The sequence below is a fragment of the Tupaia chinensis genome, unplaced genomic scaffold, assembly GCF_000334495.1.
Source record: "Tupaia chinensis unplaced genomic scaffold, TupChi_1.0 Scaffold147282_1, whole genome shotgun sequence".
In the NCBI taxonomy this organism is placed as follows: Eukaryota; Metazoa; Chordata; class Mammalia; order Scandentia; family Tupaiidae; genus Tupaia; species Tupaia belangeri.
In genome coordinates this window covers 3,741,538-3,766,107 of record NW_006207133.1, presented here as the reverse complement: position 1 = coordinate 3,766,107, position 24,570 = coordinate 3,741,538, and the positions used below count along the sequence as shown (strand labels likewise).

At 39.2% G+C, this 24,570-nt stretch overlaps 1 protein-coding gene and 1 pseudogene across 4 annotated transcripts in view; both read right to left on the bottom strand.

Moving 5' to 3' along the window:
* Positions 1–24,570, bottom strand: part of PTPN4 (protein tyrosine phosphatase non-receptor type 4) — a 220,546-nt gene that overhangs the window by 18,455 nt on the left and 177,521 nt on the right. For all 4 annotated transcript variants that reach the window (XM_006169570.1, XM_006169571.1, XM_014584589.1 and 1 more), the window contains exons 16-22: positions 20,405–20,564; positions 14,955–15,038; positions 14,818–14,874; positions 13,457–13,613; positions 6,476–6,642; positions 3,974–4,064; positions 3,566–3,627 (exon numbers count right to left, since the gene is read on the bottom strand). In XM_006169570.1, coding sequence (XP_006169632.1) covers positions 3,566–3,627; positions 3,974–4,064; positions 6,476–6,642; positions 13,457–13,613; positions 14,818–14,874; positions 14,955–15,038; positions 20,405–20,564 — 778 coding nt within the window. The remainder of the gene's footprint in view (positions 1–3,565; positions 3,628–3,973; positions 4,065–6,475; positions 6,643–13,456; positions 13,614–14,817; positions 14,875–14,954; positions 15,039–20,404; positions 20,565–24,570) is intronic.
* On the bottom strand, positions 17,849–19,163 carry LOC102482688 (protein SGT1 homolog pseudogene; annotated as a pseudogene).

The window sequence follows — 24,570 nt, the reverse complement described above, 5'->3', positions numbered from 1 at the left end:
CAAAAAACTTCTCAAAAAAAAAAAAAAATGCTGGATCAAAGTATATATGTATCTAAAATTTTGATAGTGACAAATCCCTCCCCAGAAAGGTTCTACCAAGTTATATTTCCACCAACAATGTACAAGAAATGCCTAATCCTTCAGTCTCATTAATTTATCTACAATCCCTTATCTATAATTCTGAAACTCCTAATGGTCTGAAATGAAAGGATTTTTTTTTTCCTTGTAAACATCAGCTGACCAGGCTCATTTTATAGTAAATTCTACCGGAAGTGACCTGAGACCATTTACACTCTTCATTACTTCCATTTCGTGACAAAAACTATGGTTTACTATTGAGTATTAACATACTGGAGACAGTGTAGTTGTCCAACAGCCTACTGGGGATTTTACTTATTACGGTATATGGTATACGCACTGAACAGTCTTTCAAAATCCCCAAATTTCAAATCCAAAAGCCTATTTGATCACAAGGTTTTAGACAGAGGATGTAAAGGATGTGGACCTGTATCTGGTATTATCAAACCTTTTCATCTTTCAACATTGTAGGTGAAAAATAGTAATTCCTTGTAATTTTGATTTATGCTTTTCTGAAAACTAATCTTTATCTGTTTATCTATGTTTAATATTGTTATTTTTCTAAATGTTACAATGGCTTTGTTTTAAAACATTAAAGGGGTGCATAGTAAAGTAACTAATCTTTAGTCACAGATTCTATATTTGTGAATTTGGCTACGTGCTAAAATTCATTTGTAACCCCAAAATAGGTACTGGGATTTCTTGGTCACTTACAACATGCTCAGAGTCATGACAAATTTGAGTCACTTTGACATACATGTTTTCTAGCTGAAGTCGATCAAGGCAACTCTATGCCTTTTTACTTCTGTTCTTATACTATGAACAAATAGCCTTTTTTTATTCTATGTAGAGCAATGCTTTTCTAATTTCTGTGCTTTTGGGGGAGCAATGTCACTGTTTAAAATGGTTCCTAAGGGGCTAGCAGGTGGCGTGGTAGTTAAAGTGCTAGACTCCCCCACATGGCCAACCATGGTTAGAGTCCTGGACCTGGTGGCTTGCTTACTCACTTTCCTTCTCTCTCTCTGTGTCTCACTCGGGTGAGTGTACATGTCCTATAGCAAAATTAGAAATAAATAAAATAAAATAAGTAATTCTTAAAAAATAAAAATGGTTCCCAAGTGTAGTATTGAAGTGATGTCTTGTATTTCTAAGTGCAAGAAGATTGTGATACACCTCATAGAGTATGTATGTGTGAGATAAGCTTCCTCCAGACGTTACAGTGCTGGTAGCTAGGAGTTCAATGTCAGTGCATAAACCATATACACACACATATATATATATACACACACACATATATATATATATATATATTTGAAAGAAGGTATCCTTAAAAGAAATACTTTTTAAAACATAACTACCTATGCCGGTAGGTGGTGTGGTGGTTAAGAGTGCTGGACATCCCACATGGCTGACTATGGTTCAAATCCTAAATCTGGTGGCTTGCTTTCTCACTCTCTATCTCACTCTGTCCTACTCTGGTAAGTAAGTAAGTAAGTAAGAAAGAAAGAAAGGGAGGAAGAAAGGAAAGAAGGAAGGAAGGAAGGAAGGAAGGAAGGAAGGAAGGAAGGAAGGAAGAAAAGAAAGGAAGGAAGGAAGAAAGAAAAAAAGGAAGGAAAAAAGAAAAGAAAACTGAAGAATAATTCATATTAAAAAAAAAAGAAAAACCCTGTAACTACCCTGAAAAATAAGAACTGACTGACTTACAAGTAAAGTCATACTTCTGGGCTTGAAAAAATAACTTAGGGGGGGTAGTAGTTAGATGAAATAACATTGGTCATATATTGCTAGTTCTTAAAACTGAATACAAGGTTTATGGAGGACTTGCCATATTATTCCACTCTTGAATACATGTATAAGTGGCTATATGATGAAAAATGTCATTTGCATTTCCTCTTCTATAAATGTCCTTCATCCATTATTTTCACTGGACTGTATTTTTCTTACTGATTTAAAGAACGTGGTACATCTTTGTTTTCTAGTATTTTAAAACTCAGTTTGTCATTTTTAGAACTTTTAAAGTATACCAAAAATTACAATTTTATATTACCAATTCATCAGTCTTTTCTTCATGGCTCACACGTATGTGTCTAAGCTAAGAATAACTTTCCCCTTTCTGAAATTTTGAACAATTTGCACATATGTCCTTCAAGTACTTTCATGATTCCATTTTCACATTAACATTTTTATATATTTAAAATGTATATAAATGCTGATATCAAGAGCAAGTTGTTCTTCTTCTTCTTTTTTTTTTGAGAGATTTTTGTGATAGGGCATGTGTGCTTACTGGAGAGACAGAGACAGAAAGAGAGAAACCACCCCCAGGGGGATGGTCACACAGCAATCCTTTCTCCTCCATTCTCCTCTCAGAATTTTGGGCATGCATGCACATGCACCCAGTGTGAGTTTTAAGTTACTGGGTTTGGGACTTGAACTGTGGTTGACTAAGTGGGAGTCCTGCAATGTAACCATTATGTCATCTACTGGTCCCATACATCAAGAGTAAGCTAAGTATGTATAGATAAATGATATGATATATAATCTTCTTCAAAATAATCTGAATGTGAGGGGTATAAGTGAAAAATCTGACCATGAGTTGACAACTGCTGAAGCTGGGTGATGTGTATATGAAAGCATTAATTTTGCACATTTGGAATTTTCTATTTTTTAAAGAAAGAATTATTTTATGGAACTTTATTTGTTTTAATATGACCAGAGAGGGACAGAGAGAGATAAAGTGAGAAAGCAAGCCACCAGGTCCAGGACTTGAACCGTGGTCAGCCACTATCACACCACCTGCCAGCCCAGAACACTTAGAATCTTTTATATTACAAAGTTAAGGAAAATAAACGAGTAATAATTTTGTAATGAGATCTTATAACAATATATTCTGTATAGCTAATCCAACCTATCACCAATAGCCTGTATTATCTCTAATCATTTAAAAGGCCACTTCTACCATAAACAAAATTCTATTTAGTGTATTTTGGGGCTATACTATTCTATTCTACTGCTCTATCTATATTAATATGCCACTACAAAATTATTTTTACTATTACTTCAGTAACATTTTTCAGTTTCAGTTAGCCTTAATATCTATCAAAGTTAGGCTTTTCTTTTTTAATTTTAAGGATAGGAGTATCACTGTGACACCATCCTTCTATCTCAGCTTCCTGCACAGCTGGGACTACAGGTTATGTGCCAGCATGCCCAACTATTTCAGACAGGATACTGCTATGCTGGCCAGAAAGCTGAAATCATCCTGCACCGATTTTTTGAGTAGCTGGGATTATAGGTGTGTGCTACAGTGCTTGGCTTTTTAGAATGGACTGAGAATTGAACTGAGACCTCCAATGTGGCCTCAGTCTGCTGAGTAGTGTGTACTACTGGTGCTAGGTCAAGATTAGGCCTTTAATAAAAAGGAATTACTCTTAAGTGTTATAGTAATCTCTCTTATTCCAGCTGACAAAAGAATAAAAAAAATACTTACATTTATATAGTTTGCATTGATATAGTCTTCATTACCTTGTAAAATGACCCGTGTAGCATCATCTAAAAAAATTTAAGAACAATGTTTTAATGATTTTTTTTTTTTTGGAGAGGTTTTTTTCGCTATAGGGCACGTGCGCTCACCAGACAGAGAGAGACAGAGAGACAGAAAGCGAGAAATCACCCCCCAGGGGGGATGGTCACGCCGCAATCCCTTCTCCTCCATTCTCCTCTCGGGATCTTGGGCACGCACGCACACGCGCCCAGCATGAGTTTTAAGCCACTGGGTCTGGGACACGAACTGCGGTCGACTACGTGGGAGTCCAGCAACATAGCCATTATGCTAACTGCTGGTTCCCATGAAGTTATGTTAAAAATATTAAATTTAACAGTGATGATAGATACTTACAAGGCGAAATATCTCTGTATCTATTTTTGGATATATTTTGAGGTAATTTGGCACAAGACATCGTCATTCCAGGTTTTTTCCGATATAGTTGCTAAAAAAAAAGAAAAAATTGTAAGACAAAAAAGCCATTAACATTTTGTTTTGTTTTTCTGACTCGTTTCTTACAATAATAGAAAACAGGATTTTTTTCTTTTGAAAATCTCTACCAAAATGAATCTTAGGCTAGTAGATTATTATTTTTTTTGAAATTTATTTAATCTGTTATTATTATTATTTTTAAATTTGACCAGAGAAACATGGAGAGAGAGAGAGAGAGCAGAAGTGAGAAAGCAAGCCACCAGGTCTGGGACTCAAATTGCAGATGGTCATGTGGGAGTCCAGCACTTTAACCACCACAAAGCCCGGGGCTTCCTATACCTGCTGTACATGCAAGTGCATGTCCAAGATCCTGCTGACCCCAGGCTAGTACATTATTAAACCAGATTGGCAAAGCTTAGTTCTACAGTTTCTGACATGAATGATATATATCACATTTTGAAAGATGGTACAAGTGAAACAATTCTGTTTATAGTAGTTAGTGAGCTTTTGAATAGCGTTATCAGCAAAAAAAATTTAGCTCTTTTTTTCTTAGGTGTTCATAGTGTGTAAATGAGATATTTTAAAAGAAAATTTGACCTGACAAATGTTTTACAGCTATACATACTCATCTGTATAGGACCAGCAGGTGATGTAAATGGTTATACTGCTGGATTCCCACTTAGTGGATTAGTTTGAGTCCTGGACCCGGCAACTTAAAACCATGCCAGGCGTGGGTGCGTATGTGCCCAAAATTCTGAGAAGAGAATGGAGAAGAAGGGATTGTGATGTGGCCATCCCCCTGGAGGTGTGATTTCTCATTTTCTGTCTCTCTGTCTCTTGGCAAGCACATCTCTTAAACAAAAGAAAAGAAAACAAAAAAACCTACTCATCTACAACATGTACCTCAAAAGAACAAAAATTAAGAATAGCCATTTTTAAAAGCACATAAAAAACTATTCAGTTTTATTAGGTTAAACGAATTAAGTTCACAGTCTACATAAAGCATTTCCAAATTTATCATATGCTTGCTGATTTAAAAATAAAGGATTATATACACTCAGGAAGCATTCTTGGGGCCAGTTGGTGTCATAGGTGTAATGTAACTGGACCCAGATGGGAAGGTCCCTGATTTACAGCCCAGGGTCCCCATATCTGCTGTACATGCAAGTACATGTCCATGATCCAGACTGCCTGAGGCCAGATTGCAGCATGAAGGCCCTGTTGGGAATGTCTGTCTGTCTCTCGCTCTCTCTTGAAAAGAACTAATTAAAAAGAAAAGCATTATTTATGCTCTTCTGATATAATAATCTGAGAGTTGTTTTTGTTTTAGGTTTTTGTCAAAGGATATGTGTGTCTGCTTGCCAGAAACAGACAGAAAGAGGAAACTGAGAAATTACCCCCTGGGGGGATGGCCACACTGCAATCCCTTCTCTATTCTCCTCTAAGGATTTTGGGCATGCATGCACACGTCCCTAGCATGATTTTCAAGCCACCAGGTCTGAGGCTCGAACCACAGTTGGCCGTGTAGGAGTCCAGTGCCTTAAACTTGCCACCTGCTGGCCCATAATCTGAGAGTTTTGCTTTATTTTTTTTTTTACATTCATATTTATTATTTATTTTTTAAAAATTTAAAAATGGATCTTGGGCATGCACACACATGCGCCTGGCGTGAGTTTTAAGCCACCGGGTCTGGGACGCGAACCGCAGTCGACTATGTGGGAGTCCAGCGACATAGCCATTATGCTAACTGTTGGTCCCTTATTATTTATTTTTCACTTAAAAATGTATTCATTTTTATAATTTCTTATTTATATTTAATTGTTGTACACAGTTTTGTTTTCTACAGATTTCCAGACTGTTCTGACAAAAATGAGAAGGATTAAATATGACAAACTATAAACTTCAAATGGAAAGATTATTTTTCTCTAAGTAGGATTTTAAAGTGTACAATATCCTTATTTGCTACCTTTCATAAAAATGGCTATTTAATTATAGTCAAAAATTTAGTTTGATAACATATATAAAAATTTTATCACTTTTTTAATTAATTATTTTTATCTATTTATTTGCTTATTTCAGAGTGACACAGAGAAAGAGAGAGAGAGAGAGAGAGAGAAAGCAAGCCACCAGGCCTGGGACTCAAACCATGGTCAGTTGGCCATGTGGGAGTCCAGCACCTTTCACCACCACATCACCTGCCAGCCCCTCTTATTGCTCTTTTTAAAACAGACATCTATTTATATATAATACATATGATATGAAATTTGGGGAGCAATTTAAGAGACTTTGTATTTTAGAACTCTTCATCCTCAGAATACCATTTTACCTTCAAACTACACAGGATGGCAAACAATACAGTTAAAAACCATAAAACTAATTAGGAAATACAGGCAAACGTCTTTTCTATGTGATACTTCTACTTACATCAAATTGTGTCAGGACTGTTCCAGTGATAAGCCCCTCAGAGAGCTGGATCATAGACTCCCGCAAGGAATGGTCATCCTGATGCACACTATCTAGTGGGGTTTTCTCAGGAATGTACTGGAAGTCTGGCTCATTTTCTAGCTTTTCTTCCACTACATCATATACAGCTGAAAACAAACAGAAAACACACATGTGGACATTTTAACAAATTTACAATGGGAATTTACCCCACATACAGTTTTTCTTTTCTTTCTTTCTTTTTTATTTTAAATTTTCTATAGAGTACATGTGTTTGCCAGAGAGAGAGAGAAAGAAAAAGAGAAAGAGAGAGAGCATAAGAGAAAAAGCACCTCCTAGGGAGAATAGTCACACTGTAATTCCTTTCCCTCTAAGGATTCTGGGCATATATACAAATGAGCTCAACATGGCTTTTAAGCCACTGGGTCCAGGACTTGAACCTCACAGTTGGCCACATAGGATTCAGTTGCTCCAAGTAGTGTAATACTGGCTGGCCCCCAGGCACCTTTTAAAAGTGTGTGTCAGGGGACCAGCAGTTAGCATAATGGCTATGTCGCTGGACTCCCACATAGTCGACCGCGGTTCGCATCCCGGACCCGGTGGCTTAAAACTCACGCCGGGTGCGTGTGTGTGCGTGCCCAAGATCCCGAGAGGAGAATGGAGGAGAAGGGATTGCGGCGTGGCCATCCCCTCTGGGGGGGGATTTCTCGCTTTCTGTCTGTCTCTCTCTGTCTGTCTGGTGAGCGCACGTGCCCTATGGCAAAAACCTCTCTCTCAAAAAAAAGTCTATGTCAGAAAAATAAATCACCTATGAAGAATTACACTAGATCTGAGTCTGCATCACTGTTTGGGATGGAGAGCATTGGTTGAAGGGCTATGCTGTAACTTTGGAGGAAGCAATGGTTCTTGGCTGTATGGCTGAAAATGTCTATAACTTAAAGAAATATTAAGAATAGATACTGAGAAGCAGTTTTGAATAAACTTGTCCTTAATTTGTGGGACCTAAGGTAAGAGTAAATGAGGCCTTATGTATCATATGTCTAAAAACAGCAAGTTAACAAAAAATGGAACACAGTGCTAAAAATGTTTTATCCTCTCTCTGTGACATATCTATAAAATAACCTAAGAGGTGAGATTTCAAATGAGAACCCTAGGCCCGAATTCAAAGCCATTGTACTATGAGGCTAGGCCGATCCCAAACTCTAGACTTGTAGCCCACCCTACCTTCCTTTCACCCCTTTCAGCTCTATTCTTTAAGGTTGGAGGCCCATAAACATACACTCTGATACCTCAGCCCCTATGTAAGCTCTGCCCATACCTCTCTCCCTTTGCCAACAGCTGACTATTAGCTACCTTGCTGGCCTACAGTACATATACCAAATGTGATGTATCTTTGGCAGAATGGACTTGTTCAAAATGCCTGTGAAGGCCTAGCTAGGGAAGTGGGCTCAGGGCTATTTGCACAAAGAACTGAGGATTGAAAATAATTATTTACAAAGAAAGGGGATGGGCTGTCTTTTTTTTTCCCTTTGGATATGTATGAATTTTTGAGACAAATACATTTTTGAAATGAAGAATAAAAAGAGTAACAGGCATGACTGCATTTCGCCTCAGAAATAAGAACTCAAGGGGAAAAGATCACAAGAATAAGAGTATCTTGGCAGACATCATTTTAAATTTTAATTGCTCTATGTGTTATCGTAAATAAAAACGGACATGATAAGCTCACACTGAAAGTTAATAAAGGTCTTGGTCCAGATTTGGACTATAAAGTATTGTCAGTGGGGTTGCCTCACAGCTTAGTGGTTAAGGGTGCTGGATCCCACATGGCTGACTGTGGTTCAAGGCCCAGCACTGGGGCTTGGAAAACACTTCTGTGCACATTTATGCTTGCCTCAAATCCTGACAGGATAGAGAAATGGAAAAAAACAGACTGTGGCACAACCATGCTCCACTGGGAGGTGCTTTCTCCTTCCATTTCTCCTGCTGTTTCTGTCGCTCCATGACAAACACACATACTCTCTAGCACTTAGAAGAAAAAAAAATCTTTTCTAAAAAAGTAGGGCCTAGGTGGGTTTCTCTCCTAATTTAAAGTATAAATCAGGCAATCTGAAACTGTAAGAAGGCCATGCAAGACTTTGCCATCACATGGACTTCTGTCCATATTCTGGCTGTGCACCAGTGATGAATCTATTCACAGGTAACCAAATGTCTTGGTGCCAAAGTACCTTCAATTCTGAAGTGGTGATAATTCATCTATGCCACTGAATGGCTGTGAATATTAAATAAGAATATATATAAGAAGAAAGTGTATACGAAGTTTTCTATTAGCTATAATTTTTTCAAAGTTTTTAAGTATCTAAATATCAAGAGAAAACAGTATAAAATTAAGAGAATATTTCTTTTCATATACAATTTAAATAGCTTTATGTAAAAGAAAATGCCTAGTAATGGATCACCTAGGTAGTATATCTAAATAAGTTCCTTGAAAAACTCAAACTAAATGTTCTATTAAAGTCCTCTTAAATTTCCCAGAAAGCCAATCATGAATAACAACACAAAGCAAAGACGATAAAATAAAATAAAGATGTCAGATTTAAAGTTTTTAAAAAACTGCTCCTTTCTCCCTCCTCCCCCGTCATGCTGTGGGCCTGCAGGTCGGCTGTAGTGGCAGATGTCTGTCCAACAGGATGGGATTTATTAAAGTTGTCAAGATTAAGGCCTACTTTAAGAGATACCAAGAAAAATAGAAGATGACAAGAGGGTAAAACTGATTATTATGCTTGGAAACGGTTGGTGATCCAGATAAAAGTAAGTACCACACACCCAAATACAGGATGACAGTTCATGTAACTAACAGAGGTATTATTTGTTGGACTGCTTATGCCCATACACAAGGAGATGTAAGTGTACATAAGTCCGCCATCTTATGTACACGAACTACCAAAATATGGTATGAAGGTTGGCCTGGCAAATGATGCTGCAGCATATTGTACTGGCCTGCTGCTGGCCCACGGGCTTCTCATTAGGTTTGGTATGGACAAGATCTACGAAGGTCAAGTCAAAGTGACCAGAGATGAGTACAATACAGAAAGCATCGATGGTCAACCTGGTGCCTTCACCTGCTATTTGGATGCAGGCCTTGCCAGAACTACTACTGGCCAAGTTTTTCGGGCCCTGAAGGGAGTGGTGAATGGAGGCTTATCTATCCCTCACAGTACCAAACAATTCCCTGGTTATGACTCTGAAAGCAAGGAACTTAAAGTAGAAGTCCATTGGAAGCACATCATGGGCCAGGACACTGCAGACTACATGCGTTACCTAATAGAAGAAGATGAAGACGCTTACAAGAAACAGTTCTCTCAGTACATAAAGAACAATGTAACGCCAGACATGATGGAGGAGATGTGTAAGAAAGCTCAGAATGCCATATGAGAAAACCCAGTCTATGAAATGAAGCCCAAGAAAGAATTTAAAAAAGAAGTGGAATTGTCTCAAAATGTCCCTTGACCAGAAGGAAGATTGGGTAGCTCAGAAGAAGGTAAGCTTCGTCAGAGCTCAGGAGTGAGCTGCTAAGAGCTAAACCAAAGAATTTTTTTATGATGTTATTCCAGATAAAGACAATAAACTTCACAACAAAGCATAAAAAAAAAGTTTTGAAAACTTCAGGGGTTTGTAAGAAAGGGTTTTAAAAAGAGATTTTTTTTTTAATAGAAAAGAAACTTCTATGAAAAATTTCCAGTGGTATATATTTACTTACACAGTAGTATTATGGCAATAACCAATAATTACTGTAGCTAAAACTATAATGAATAGAAAATTGTTTAGAATATACCTATTGCTGGGATGTAGGCATACAGGAACTTTTCCTAGAGTAGATTTATTAAGAGTGTTGAGGGAACTTGAAACAATGACCTATGAACACTGGCTGAAGGCTCTGGGACTGTAAAACTGGAGAAAGGGGTAGAGGAGGTTTCTGATAAAATTAGCTGTTGTAAAAAAGCGAAGGAAGGGACCAGCAGATAGCATAATGGTTACGTTGCTGGACTCCCGCGTAGTATACCGTAGTTCGAGTCTTGGACCTGGTGGCTTGAACTCATGCCAGGAGTGTATGTGTACATGAGAATGGAGGAGAAGGGATTGTGGTGTAGCCATTCCCCCCAGTGGGGGTGGGGGGGATTTTTCACTTTCTATCTGTCTCTCTGTCTTTCCAGAGAGCACATGTGCCCTAGAGCAAAAATCTTTCTGAAAAAACAAAAACAAAAAAAAACCAAGAATCAAAAAAAGGGGAAGAAAGACTAAATTTCTTCTGCATGGCCCAAAGTGATAGAAACAACAGATCTGAAAGAAGATGAATTCTTTTTCATTTTTAGTTGGCTAAATGGCACTTGTGCTTACTGGAGACATAGACAGAGAGAGAGGGAGGGAGAGAGAGGGAGATAGAAAGAGTCTGAAAGAGAAAGAGAGAGTGAAAGCGAGGGAAACAAACAAACAAACAAACAAAAAACAAACAAAAAAAAAAAAAACAAAAAAAAACAAAAAAAAAACCAACCCAAGGAGCATGGCCATTCTGCAATCCATTCTCCATTCTCTTGGGATTTGGGGGCATGCATACACACACGCCCAGAATGTTTTTAAAGCTAAAGGGTCTGCAACTTGAATTGCAAAGTCAGCCATGTGAAACCCAACTGCCTTAATCACCACACCACTGGCTGGCTAAGAAGATGAATTCTTAAGTCTTTTTTTTTTTTTTTTAAGGAATGATTTTATTGGGGCTTGCTAGTGGCATGGTGGTTTGAGCGCTGGACTCCTACATGGCCAACTGCAGCTCAAGTCCTGGACCTGGTAGCTTGCTTTCTCACTCTCCCTCTCTCTCTCTCTTTGGTCAAATTAAAATAATAATAGGGTCCAGCAGATGGCATAATGGTTACATTGCTGGATTCCCACAGTTAACCATAGTTCGAGTCCCAGACCCAGTGGCTTAAAACTCACACTGGCATGTGTGTGTGAATGCCCAAGATCCTGAGAAGAGAACAGAGGGTAAGAGATTGCTGTGTGGCCATCCCCCTTGGGGGGGGGGTGACTTCTTGCTTTCTGTCTCTGGTGAGTGCATGCATCTTATAGCAAAAACAAAAACAAAGCAGCTTTCTCAAATTTTTTAAAAATTAAAAAAAAAATTTAGTTTCATTCATTATTATTATTTTTTAATTGGACCAGAGAGACAAAGAAAGAGGGAGAGTAAGGAAGTCCTGGTCCAGGACTTGAACTGTGGTCACCCATTTGGGAGCCAAGTGCTCAAACTACCATGTTATTTGCCGGCCCCCTAAATTCTTATTTCAATAAATAGCTCAAGGTCTGCAAAGGTGAACAAACTGCATCCAGAGCCATAAAGTACCCCATATTGGTAGATGTTTTTTTAAGTTGCAGTTTTTTTTTTTCTTAAATAATTTGCAGTAGAAGGGACTACTGCAATTAGAAAAAGAGCTAGAGTTCATGCTGTTTAAGGTTTTTCCAAACCCAGGTGTCTATGACATGAATTGACAAGTCCCCGTCCAGATTAGGGGATGACATGATTTTGTAAGCGGGAATCATCTACCAAATATATACATAGGATTCTACAAATCTGCTTTGGTCATAGTTTGCTACAGTTTTATGAATATGGAGCAAAATTTAAAATCTACTCATTCTTGGGCCAGAGGGTGATGTGGTAGTTATCATAGCTGGATCCACATGGCCAACTCCAGTTTGAATTCTGGATCCAGTGGCTTAAAAAATATGCCAGGGGTATGTGTGTGCATGCCCAAAATCCTGAGAGGAGATAGAGGAGAAAAGATTGCTGTGGCCATCCCCCTGAGGAATGTTTTCTTGCTTTCTCTCTTTCTGTCTCTCCAGCAAGAGCATGTATCCTACAGCAAAAACAAAACAAAACAAAACACTACTCATTCATTCAACAAGTATTTGGAAGTGTTTGTTGCTGAAACCAGTACTACTTCTGCTACTTGAGCAACTGAAGGAAGAGGAAACTCATTTTAGCTAGGGCAGTCAGGAGAGATACCTTCTTTTTTTCTTTTCTTTCTTTCTTTTTTTTTTTTTTTTGAAGAGTTTTTTGCTATAGGGCATATACGCTCACCATAAAGAATGAGAGAGAGAAAGAGAGAGAGAGAAAGCAAGAAATTGCCCTCTAGGGGCGATGGTCATGCCGGAATCCCTTCTCCTCCATTCTCTTCTTGGGATCTTGGGCATGCATGCACACACCCAGAGTGAGTTTAAGTCACTGGGTCCAGGACTCAAACCACAGTTAACTACACGGGAGTCCAGCAACGTAGCCATTACGCCATCTGCTGGTCCCGAGAAAGCCATTTCTAAAGATGACATCTGACCAGAGACCCAAATGCAGCGAGCATATAAGTCATAAAAATCTAGAAGTATTTCAGGCAGAGAGAAATGCCAGTACAAAAGCCTGAAACTAGATTAGATAGCATATTTGAGGAACAGCAAAGAAACAAGTGTAGAATACAGGAAAGTGAGCAAGGCTGAACGGGAAGAAAGGGGGCCAAGAGTTTGCAGTGTACTCTCAGTGTGAACAGAAGCCACTGGGCTTTAAGAAGGAAACTGATATGACACATGACTTAATGTTTTAAAAGGCTCACTATGAGGCTGACCTTGGTGGTGTGGCAGTAACACAAAGTTTCATGATGCTAAGCCCATATGGAAAGGTTCCAGGGTCATGTCCCACTGTCTCCCTGTGTACTCTGGGTGCGCTCACATTCCTAGGTGGCTGAAGCTAGGGACAGAATTATACCGTGAAGCCCTGTAGGTGGTGCCTGTATCTCCCTCTCTCCCCTCCCATCTTCTCACCAGTGGAAGAAATAAACTTAAAAAAAAAAAAAAGATAAAATGCTGTGTGCCGTAATTGAGAGTAATGAGTTACGACAAGCCTCCAGTGTTTCACAGAATACTTACCATTAGGACGAACAAGAAGCACGAGTTCCCCAGAATGTCTCTCACAGCTAGCTTTAATAAACAGGACAACCTGATCATGAGTATGCTCTGCAATGTCCCGACCATTGATCAGGACAACTTGGTCTCCTTCATTTAATCGAGGGACACATAGGTCAGCCTGTAACGAAATGCAGTTAAGGTTTCAGATTTACACGTAACTTTCTAAGAAGCAAAGCATGGGTATTTATTTTACAGACTGTATACCAGGAGAATTAAAACTACACAGAGAAGGGCATCTGTCCATATTTCATCTTTTAAAAAAAAAGAGACAACTAAGCTTTCCCATGAAGATACTTTTTCCCACCTTCTTGATTCAACAGTTTCTTTCCTTATGACCTATTAAGATCTTAAACATATAGATAAGACTGATGATTTCGAGGTATACACATACAGGAAGTGCTTACTTTGCATTCACTCTCTAGATACGTATAAATTTCATTACAGTGGTAACACCAGTAACACCAGTCCCCTAACAATCTGTTGTATAATGGGGTTATTTTAATAGTAGCAGTATAAGTTGGGGATGGTCCTGCAGCCTGGTGATTAAGAGGCAGATCCCACACTGCTGACTATCATTTCATGAGTCTAGGCCTCAAGGGTTTTGGGGAAAACAAAACAAAACAAAAAACAAAATAACACATGCTGGGTGCAGGTGCATGTATGCCCTAAGTCTCAACAGGATGGAGAAATGGACAAGGGGTAGGGCATGATCAGAACTATTAGGGGTGCTTACTTTCTCCTTCTCTCTTTCTCTGGTAAGCACACATGCTCTCTGGGAATTAAAAAAAAATTAGAAAATCATAAACAGCATCTTTGTGAAAATAAAGATTTTTGAAAACTCTTATTTTTTTAAGAGAGATTTTTTTTTTTTTTTTTTGCTACAGGGCATGTGCACTTGCCAGAGAGCCGGAGAGAGCCGGAGAGACAGAAAGTGAGAAATCATCCCCCACCAGGGATGGCCACGCCACAATTTCCTTCTCCCCCATTCTCCTCTCGGGATTTTGGGCATGCATGCACATGTGCCTGGTGTGAGTTTTAAGTTGCAAGGTCTGGGACTTGATCTGCAGTTGACTATGTGGGAGTCCAGCAATGTAACCACTACACCATCTGCTGGTCCCAAGATTTTGAAGACTCTAATAGACAGGGAACAAATGTAAACTAACTCCCCAGCAATTTATGAACCAGTTAATGACAACTGATACTATAGATAATTTGTTTTTAAATTGATTCATTTTTTTTCTCTTTATTTAAATTAATAAAAAATGATAAAATAGTGCAAAGTCTTTAAAACAGTATTTACTTGAAATATTTAGGTAACTCACAGGTGTTCCTGGTGCTACTCGGGACACAATCACAGGCATCTTCTGATCATATCCTCCCTTAAAAAGGAACCAAGTCAAAGATTACAAAAATAAGAACATCTTAATTTAAAAACTGTACAACATAAATTCTGGATTACCTTCACATTGAATCCAAATCTTCCATTTTCATCAGGCTTCATTCTGATTAGAACAAGATTATCATGTGGAATACCACCATTAGGCTTAAAAAGACAAAAATAAAGAACCTGTAATTGTCTTCATTTATAACCGATCTTTCAGATATGCATGAGGCGTACTTTCTGTATATATTATCTATATTATGTAAAGAATCAAAATGCCAATCAAGATATGAGTTCACAAAAATAAGTTTCTTTGGTGATTAACTAGCTATTTCCCTAAATACATAAATAAATCCTCTTATGTCTTCTTAGTTCAGTACATGCTGAACTAATAAGTGCCAGGGAGAAAAGGGGCCAAGCCAGTTTTTTAAATCATTATATCCCTAGAACCTGACTCAAAGCTTAACAAATAACAAGTGCTTATAGTGTTACATGAATTCAAATGACACACCCTCCACGTGACACATGCTCTTCTTAAATAAACAAACTTGGGGCTGGAAGGTGGCATGGTGGTTAAGGGCACTGGACTCCCACATGGTCAACTGCAGTTTGAGTCCTGGACCTGTTGACTCTCTCTTTCACTCTGTCCCTCTCTGGCCAAATCAAAATAAATAAATAAATAAAGTTAAATAATTATTTTTAAAAAGTACTGTAATATAACTCACATACACATCACCTATTTAAAGTTTATAATTCAATAATGTTCACCATAGTCAAAGTTGTACAAACATCACTATTTAATTTTATAGTATTTTCATCAACTTCAAAAGAAACCTTGTATCCATCAGCAGTTACTCCCCATTCTCCCATTTTTAGTCTCCATAGCCCTAGTCAACCATGAATCTCTCTCATGGTTACAGATCTGTTATCTGTACACTTGACATGTGACATAGAATCAAGTAAGGTATGGCTACTTGTTATTAGCGTCTTTTACTTAGTATGTTCTGTACCTGTTCTCTGAAGAGAAGTATCTGGCTTATTCTTACTAATAATACCTCAAGATGCAGGACAGAGATGATCTCTGAGATTATTCACTTAACCTCACAGCTGAATTAGTTATTTTTATATACTCTGTGAATTCCTTATAATCACTTCTCTTCTTTTTCTTTTTTTCTTTGGAGAGGTTTTTTCTTATTGGGCGCGTGTGCTCGCCAGAAAGACAGAGAGAGACAGAGAGATAGAAAGCGAGAAATCACCTCCCAGAGGGGATGGCCACGTCGCAATCCCCCCTCCTCCATTCTCCTCTCAGGATCCTGGGCACGCACGCACACGTGCCCGGCGTGAGTTTAAGCAACAGGGTCCGGGACTCGAACCGTGGTCGACTACATGGGTGTCCAGCGACATAGCCATTACGCTAACTGCTGGTCCCATCACTTCTAATTATAGGACTTACTATCCTTTAAATGTCTTCTGGCACTAGAAGGTGGTGTAGTGGTTAAAATGGCCAGATTCCTACATGGCCGTCTGTGTTTGAGTCCCATACCCAAAAGCTTGAATTCACAATGGGAGCTTGTGCATGTGTGCCCCAAATCCCGAGAGGTGACAAGGACAAAGGACTGTAGCATGGCTATCCCCCAGGGAGTGATTTCTCACTTTCTCTCTGCCTATCTCACTGGTGAGTGTACGCGCATTACGGCAAAAATCTTGGGAAAAAAAATTGTCTTCCCACTTGTTCTATATTTCCAACTGGACTCCTAACTGGCATCTCAAACTGTAACTCAACATGCCCTAAGCTGAGGTCCTAATATTCTGCCTGTAATCTTTCACATCTCAGTAAACAGCAACTTCACCCTTCTATTAGGTCGTTGGGAAAGCCATGCCTTTTAAAAATGTTTTTCTACGCAAAAATACATAGTGACTTTCCCCGACAACCCAACAGTTTTTCAGGCCAAAAATACTGTTATCCTTGCTTTTTCTCGTTTGCTTGTACTCCAAATTTGATCATCAGTGTACCGTGTTAGCGCTACTCTAAAAATACATGTAGAGTACAATTAAGTCTTGTTCCTTCCACTGTTACTACGTGTCCAAATCAGCATTACTTGCTTGGAATACGGTAATATCTCAACAACCAGTATCACTTCTGCCCTGCTTTCAATCTATCTCAATAAAACAGTGATACTATTACAGTTTAAGTGATTTCTTTTACTTCTCTCTTTAGACATGTCCATTGACATATCACACTCAGGATTAAACAACAAAATCCTTACAACAGAAGTCTTTTAGGGTCCAGTCCTCTCCTTTATCTGTCTTCTAATTGCTCACTGTCCTCTAGCCAGACTACCTTCCTTTCTGTCCCTTGATCATACCCCTGACTTTTTACCTGCCCTTCCCTTGACTTCCCTGCTCTTCTATGAGATAGCTACATGGGATATCAGTAAATTCATCCCTAGCTTGCACTACTGAACATTGCAACACTACTCCTGAAATTCCCTAGTTCCTATTCTTGCTTTATTTCTCCTCCCTAGAATTTATAGAATTATCTAACATGCCATATATATTTGTTATTTACCTTGTTTAATATTGGTCTCTCCCTTAACTCCAAAATATCAGTTCTAAAGGCAAGGGCTTTTTCCTTTTAGATTTTATTCAGTTATACCCCTAGATGTAGGGAGTGGCCAGACCTGGACTAGGCACTAGCCACCTTTAAAGTAGAGATGATCTTTGTTATGCTCCAGGGCAAGCAAAAGCTCTAACGAAGACATATTGCTGTTACACTGAGGGCAGTGTAAATTAAGGGAGGCTGAGTGTCAGCCAGAGAAGACCAAGGGAAACTTGTTCAGAATGGAGACACAAGAATCACAGGAAGCAAGATGCTCCACAGGGGCAACCTCGTTTCTCTATCCCCCACTTCAGCATAAAAGAATAAATCTGGGAATGGCCCAAGGTCGCAGCATTCTCCACGTAGAAACGTTCGGTCTGTCCAACCCCCACCTTCTCTCCTATGTGTTTGTGTGTGTTCTTTCTCAATCCATTTGTTCTCTTCTACTCGGGGTTCCACATCCCTTCACCTCACAGGCTGGGGCGCCTACAGCCTAATACATGGCACATTCAGATACTCAATAAATATTTTTTTTGATAGCTAATTAACTTATTCAATATTATTTCCATTCCATATTATCAGGAGGACTGATTTCAACTTTCCTTTTACCTATATTAGACCAATTGGTACTCAACACTGTACCACCAGACTCCATAAATGATTTGTTCATGGCATGTTTTACATCATCGGAACCATCTGAATAGATCTGCTGAAAACATCTGTTTAAAGCTGCATCTCCCTCCAACTTCTCATTCTTTTCTTCTCCTGTGATCTCGCCAACCAATTTATCCCAATTTCTTGTGTGGTGAGATGATGATGGATATAGTGGTTCTTTACATCTGTGATGAACTGTTTAGGCTTAGGCACATCTCCTTGCCCTTCTAGTTTTTCCCATCTCACAGCCTCTGTGATTTTTTCATTTTAACTTCAATCTTTGTTGAAAGCACTTTAAATATGCTCTGTTCTGGTATTATAGGATAAAGAAGTCTCAACTTCAAATTGTAATCCTCTCTAGAAGGAAGTTCAACCAAAGCAGACAACTCTTTTTCTGAACATTCCACATTTACATCATTCTTCTGAATGTTCTTGATCATAAGTGTGATGATTACATGGGACTGCCTGATACCAGCCAGACTGGACTTCTGATTGCTGGGTCTGCTGGGATGCAGAAATGATTCACTGGATTCTCATCCGTTCTGAGCACCTCGACACCTCTTAATCCAGACAGCAAAATGGGCATCTACACTATCTAATTTTGGTCCTTCTTTAAAAGTTTCTAGAGCAGCAGCATAGTTTTTTAGGGTATTCACATATCCTATTTCTCAGCATAGCAGTGGAATTATTTGGATTGAGTTCAAGAGATTTCTTTGCATTGGCAATAGCATCACAGTCATTCCCAAGAAGAATGTGACAATAAGCTCTCTGACAATAATACTGTGCATCACCTGATTTCTGTTCCAAAGCCTTAGTCAGCTCCTCTAATGCCGCCTGGGGGTCCGCTTCGATCAGAGCATCTGAGAAGCTCTGGAAAAACCTCTGGGCTAGTGCAGGTCCTGCTGCAGCGGCGACCATCCCTAAGAGTAGCTTTTACTACTGCGGTTATCACAGTCGCTGCTGCCCAAGGGGGAAACTTCTCATAATTTTTTTTTTTCTTTTTGAGAGAGATTTTTACTATAAGGTAGGTGTGCTTGCTGGAGATACAGAGATTCATTCTCCTTTTAGGATCTTGGGCCAGAGATTCATTCTCCTTTTAGGATTTTGGGCGCGCACATGTGCACGCACACACATACACACACACACACACACACACACACACGCACAAACACACACACACGTGCCCAACATAATTTTCAAGCCACCGGGTCCAGGACTCTAACTACAGTTCACCAAGTGGGAATCCAGCACCTTAACCATTGCACCACCTGCTAGCCCCCCTCAATAAATATTTTTTGACAGAACTAAAACTTAAATTGTAAATTATACAACAGTAGGGACCTTGTTCTTACTTGTCTTTGAATTCCTACTATCAGCAAAGGGCCTACCAGATAGCAAGAGCTCAAAAACTATGACGGCGTGAATGAATGCTATGTAAGAGCTGCCACACAGGTAGCCCCAGGGTTGTCATTCATTTTTGGTAAGAGTGTTGATCTCTTCCAGATGTGTCCATGGTAGTAGAGCAGTAAGTGTGGGTAAACAGAATGGCTGCCTCTTGATTTTCAACTCTAGAGAATGAGAGGGCTATGGATAAAAAAGGAGAGGGTGGTGAGTGCAACAACCACCAGGACACAGCACTATACACTAGTACCTGGGTGAGCCCTCTCTCTATATCTTGTTTCACTGCCTGATGTCCTTTTGCTTCCTGAAACACCCTTATTTCTGTATGTCTTAGTACTTCTTCAGGAATATGGTGACAATCTTACTTTTGGTTTATTTACATCTAATTGAGAAAGCAATAAAATTGATAAACCAGGAGGAATCTAATAGCTCACCATTTTGTTTTGTAAAAGCATTTTACGTAAGACAAAGGTACTAAAATAATCCACAGAGAGTGATCACATACTTCAAGAACTTGTATTCTATTTCTAAAGGTTGGTAAAAATGATAAGTCCTGCACTAAGGAATTATATAGTAAAATTAGTGGTATTAAATAGTTTATTAGTATTGGCTCTGAAAGTGTGTATGTTTTGCAAGACTGAAAGTAACAAACTTGTCAAGAACTTACCTTCTAGAACAATAAGCATTTTGAAAATGATAAGAAGAAAATTCCACAATTGAGGTATTATCATAGTCATGGCACAACCCATGGCCAAAGAATGTGATGAAAAAGAGAAATAATAATATAACTAAACTATTCCAAAGTACAAAACAATTTTTACTTAGAATTTAAAAGATTCCAGAAAAAAAGATAGCATTTGAAGAAGTTACTTACAGTAGATTTTTCAGGGGAAGAGGGAATATCAAATGTTTCACTAATATGGTTTTCTAGGTCTTGTTGAGAATGTGAAAAATGAATTTGGTTCCAACTGTTTTTCTTAGATTGGTTGGGAGGTAAAGCTGGAGGCTGTCCATCTCCAGGAGTCTCTTGCGATCTAAAACGAGAAAAACAAACAACAACAACAAAACAGTGAATATTTTAGAAACTGTCTTGTCTCACAGAATTTTTTTTTCAAGTTTGGTCAGGCAACCCAGATATTTACCATGTCTAGCAAGAAATAAAGGCTTTAAATACCATATTTATTTATAAGTGCCACTTTTTAATAAAATCTTATCTTTCAAGTACTAAATCTGATTTATTACTTTATCAACTCAGTAGACAATTTATATATAATAAAATACACTTCAAAGGTATCCCTATACAGGTATTTATTAATCTACAAGAAAAATATACAACTCTCTAGGACAAGCAGTGAAGGTGCTTGACACTCCCACATGGCTGACCACAGTCTGAGTCCCAGACCTGGTGGATTGCTTTCTCACTTTTCATCTACATCTGTGTGTGTGTCTCTCTGGTCAAATTAAAATAAATGAATGAATAAATAAAATTAAATAAATAATTATTTAAAAGCTAGGTATGATGGGGAAACTTTGAGGGAGAAATCATACTTTTTTTTTTTCAGGAGAGGTTTCTGCTATAGGGCGCGTGTGCTCGCCAGACAGACAGAGACATAGAGACAGAAAGCAAGAAATCACCCCCCAGGGGGGATGGTCACGCCACAATCCCTTCTCCTCCATTCTCCTCTTGGGATCTTGGGCACGCACGCACACGTGCCTGGCGTGAGTTTTAAGCCACCGGGTCCGGGATGTGAACCGCAGTCGACTACGTGGGAGTCCAGCGACATAGCCATTACACTAACTGCTGGTTCCCAGAGAAATCATACTTTAAGAACAATCACAGCAAGCATAACATTACTTATGAGCTTTCCACAAAGGCTAGAAAGGGGAACTGGCAGCTCAATTTGTGTACAAGATGTATGCATGAAGGAGACTGGAGTTTGGGAGAAAGTGAGAGAATGAGAAAGGGGAGAATGGTTCTCAAAAAGAGCACTGATCATCATTGGGGTTATTATCTATCTCTGAGAGGGCAAGAGGTCCTTTAGGGAAATAAAAAGAATTACTGTCTCATTGCCTAAGGGCAGGTGAGAAAGTGGACAGCTGCTGTGTTAAGCTGGCTGCTGCTATGGTATTCAGTTCAGGCAGATTTAGTGCCTCAATCTAGTATCTACACACTTTTGTTGACTGACAGTAGATGTCTAATAACAAGCTGTAAACTCCCGAGAAAGTGGGACTCTGTGCAAATTCTTCACCTTCCCCCCACTGACCTTTAGGTTTGGCCATCTAACACGCTCTGACCAGTGATATATAGGTAGAAGTGGTGTCATGTTGGAAGGGACACTTTAAGAAACAGCTCATGGGAACCAGCAGTTAGCGTAATGGCTATGTCACTGGACTCCCATGTAGTCGACCGTGGTTCGCGTCCCGGATCCGGTGGCTTAAAACTCACGCCGGGCGCATGTGCATGCGTGCCCAAGATCCCAAGAGGAGAATGGAGGAGAAGGGATTGCAGCGTGACCATCTTTGGTGATTTCTCACTTTCTGTCTCTATGTCTCTCTCTGTCTGTCTGGTAAGTGCACATGCCCTATAGCGAAAACCTCTCCAAAAAAAAAAAAAAAAAAAAGAAACAGCTCATGACTCAGTATGCTTGTTTTTTCTTGGTCATGAAGACTGGTTGTTTCCCAAATAGGGACTGCTGTCAGTCTGGGTCAAGGAATAAACATGAAACAGAACCATAGCTGACCCTCAATGTACATATAATGTACGAAAGAAATAACTTTTGTTGCTATAAGTCACTGTTAGGCTCATTTACTTTTGCAGCATAATTTAGCCCAAAATAACTGACACAGGGGTTACTGCCAGAGTGACCCTTACTATAAGAGGTATGACTTATTTAGAGGTTGGCTGCTAAAAACCTAGTAAATATGGGTAATGAAACTGAAAATATTATTAGTGCCAAGGAAGTAAACCAGGATTAATAATAACATAGGCCCAGTAGGTGGCATGGTGGTTAAGGTACTGGACTTACACATGGCTGATAGTGGTTTGAGTTCCAGACCTGGTGGCTTGCTTTCTCACTTTCCTTCTTTCTCTCTCTCTCTCTCTCTGGTGAGTACATGTGCTCATAACAAATAAAATAATCAATAAAATTAAATAAAAATAATTAAAAAAAAAGAGTGGTATCATCAGGGAAGTCCTAAGAGAGAATACATTTTATAATCTGGTATAAAATATAGCCACTAAGTAGGCAAGTAAATGATAATGACCATTCAGCCTAGATGTCTAAAGGACTTCAGGGTAACATGCTGAGCATAAGTACAAGAGCCCAAGATCTGATGGGCTAGAGGACTAGCGAAAGGGGATCATGGTATGACAAAGCCCTATGCACACCTCTGCCCCATGCTTTCAGGTGTGTGCACATGCGATCCATCATAAATTAAAAATGTACTTCAGAGCACAAACGCTCTAAATTCTGACATATTCATATAGAATGCATCAAAGTACATATCCCTCCTTTTCAGTAAAAGCTTCACTGAAGTCCCCAAGTTTTTAATCGCCAAAAAACTGCAGGTCTCAAACACAATAGCTAAAAATTAAAAAAAAAAAATTTAATTTGCTACAGAGTGTGTGTGCTCCTCAAAGACAGTGTGAGAAGTAGTGAGAAATTACCCCCACAAGGGGAATGGACAGCCTGCCATCCCTTCTTCTCCATTCTCCTCTCAGGATCTGGGGCATGTGCGCACATACACCTAGTGTGTTTTTTGCCACTGGGTCCAACACTCGAACTGCAGACTTGGCCATGTGGGATCTAGCTTAACCACAACACACCACTACAACACAACACCATCAATAGCAATTATTCTACTCCTTTCAGTTACCAAGAACCTAAGCCTCTATGGGCCAATACATTCAAGTGTTGTTAGTCCACAGAAACAATCCCAGGGACTAGAATGTTGATAAGAACCTCAACCATGCCCTACTACATGGGATTAGGGCAGATAAAGATAGATAGCCCTGAAACAGGCAGATGTTGTAATGGTTACATCACTGCGTGACCACCGTAGTCAACCGCGGTTCAAGTCCCAGACATGGTGGCTTAAAACTCACACCGGGTGTGTGTGCATGCGTGCCCAAAATCCCGAAAGGAGAATGGAGGAGAAGGGACTGTAGCATGGCCATCCTCCCTGGAGGATGATTTCTCACTTTCTGTTTTTTCTCTCTCCAGCAAGCAATTGTACCCTATTTAAAAATATCTCTCTTTAAAAAAAAAAAAAAAAAAAAAAAGATTGACATTCTTTGGCAGGACTTCACAGATGTGACATTTCTAAAAATCAGTTGATAAAAAGTCTCCAAAACTTTACAAAACTAGAAGGCACTGGATTCTTTAGATCTTAACTCCTTACTTGGGCCTAAATGTAACCACTCAGGAAAGTGACTGGAAACTATTCCTAGTTTTGCATAAAGTTACTACATCCAGGAAATATCTGGCCTCAAAACTAAAGGCCTGGGGGCTGGCAGGTGGCATAATGCTTAAGGCATGGGACTCCAACATGGCAGACTGCAGTTTGATTCCTGGACCTGGCAGCTTGCCTTCTTGCTTTTTCTGTATCTTTGTCTCTCTCTCTGGTCAAATTAAAAAGAAAAAAAAATTTGAAAAACAAACAAACAAAAAAACTGAAGGCCTGTAGGAAAGGGTATAAGACTGAGATCAGATGGGAATGGAATCAGAGCAATTCCCCTTCTATACAGCATACAACCAAGCCTGATCTGCAGTGGCATACCTAAATGAGCCAAATGAAGTGGGTATGTGCATAAATGACAATGCAGTTACATGAGAGAGGCAGCACTGACATTAGACATTTTGCTAAAACTGTTGAGTCTGGGGGCTGGCAGGTGGTGTGGTGGTTAGGGGCACTGGACTCCCCGTGGCCAACCACAGTTTGAGTTTCAGACCTGGTGACTTGCTTTTTCACTTTCCTCTCTCTCGTTCTCTTGCTCTGTTCCTCTCTGGTCAAATAATAATAATAATAATAATAATAATA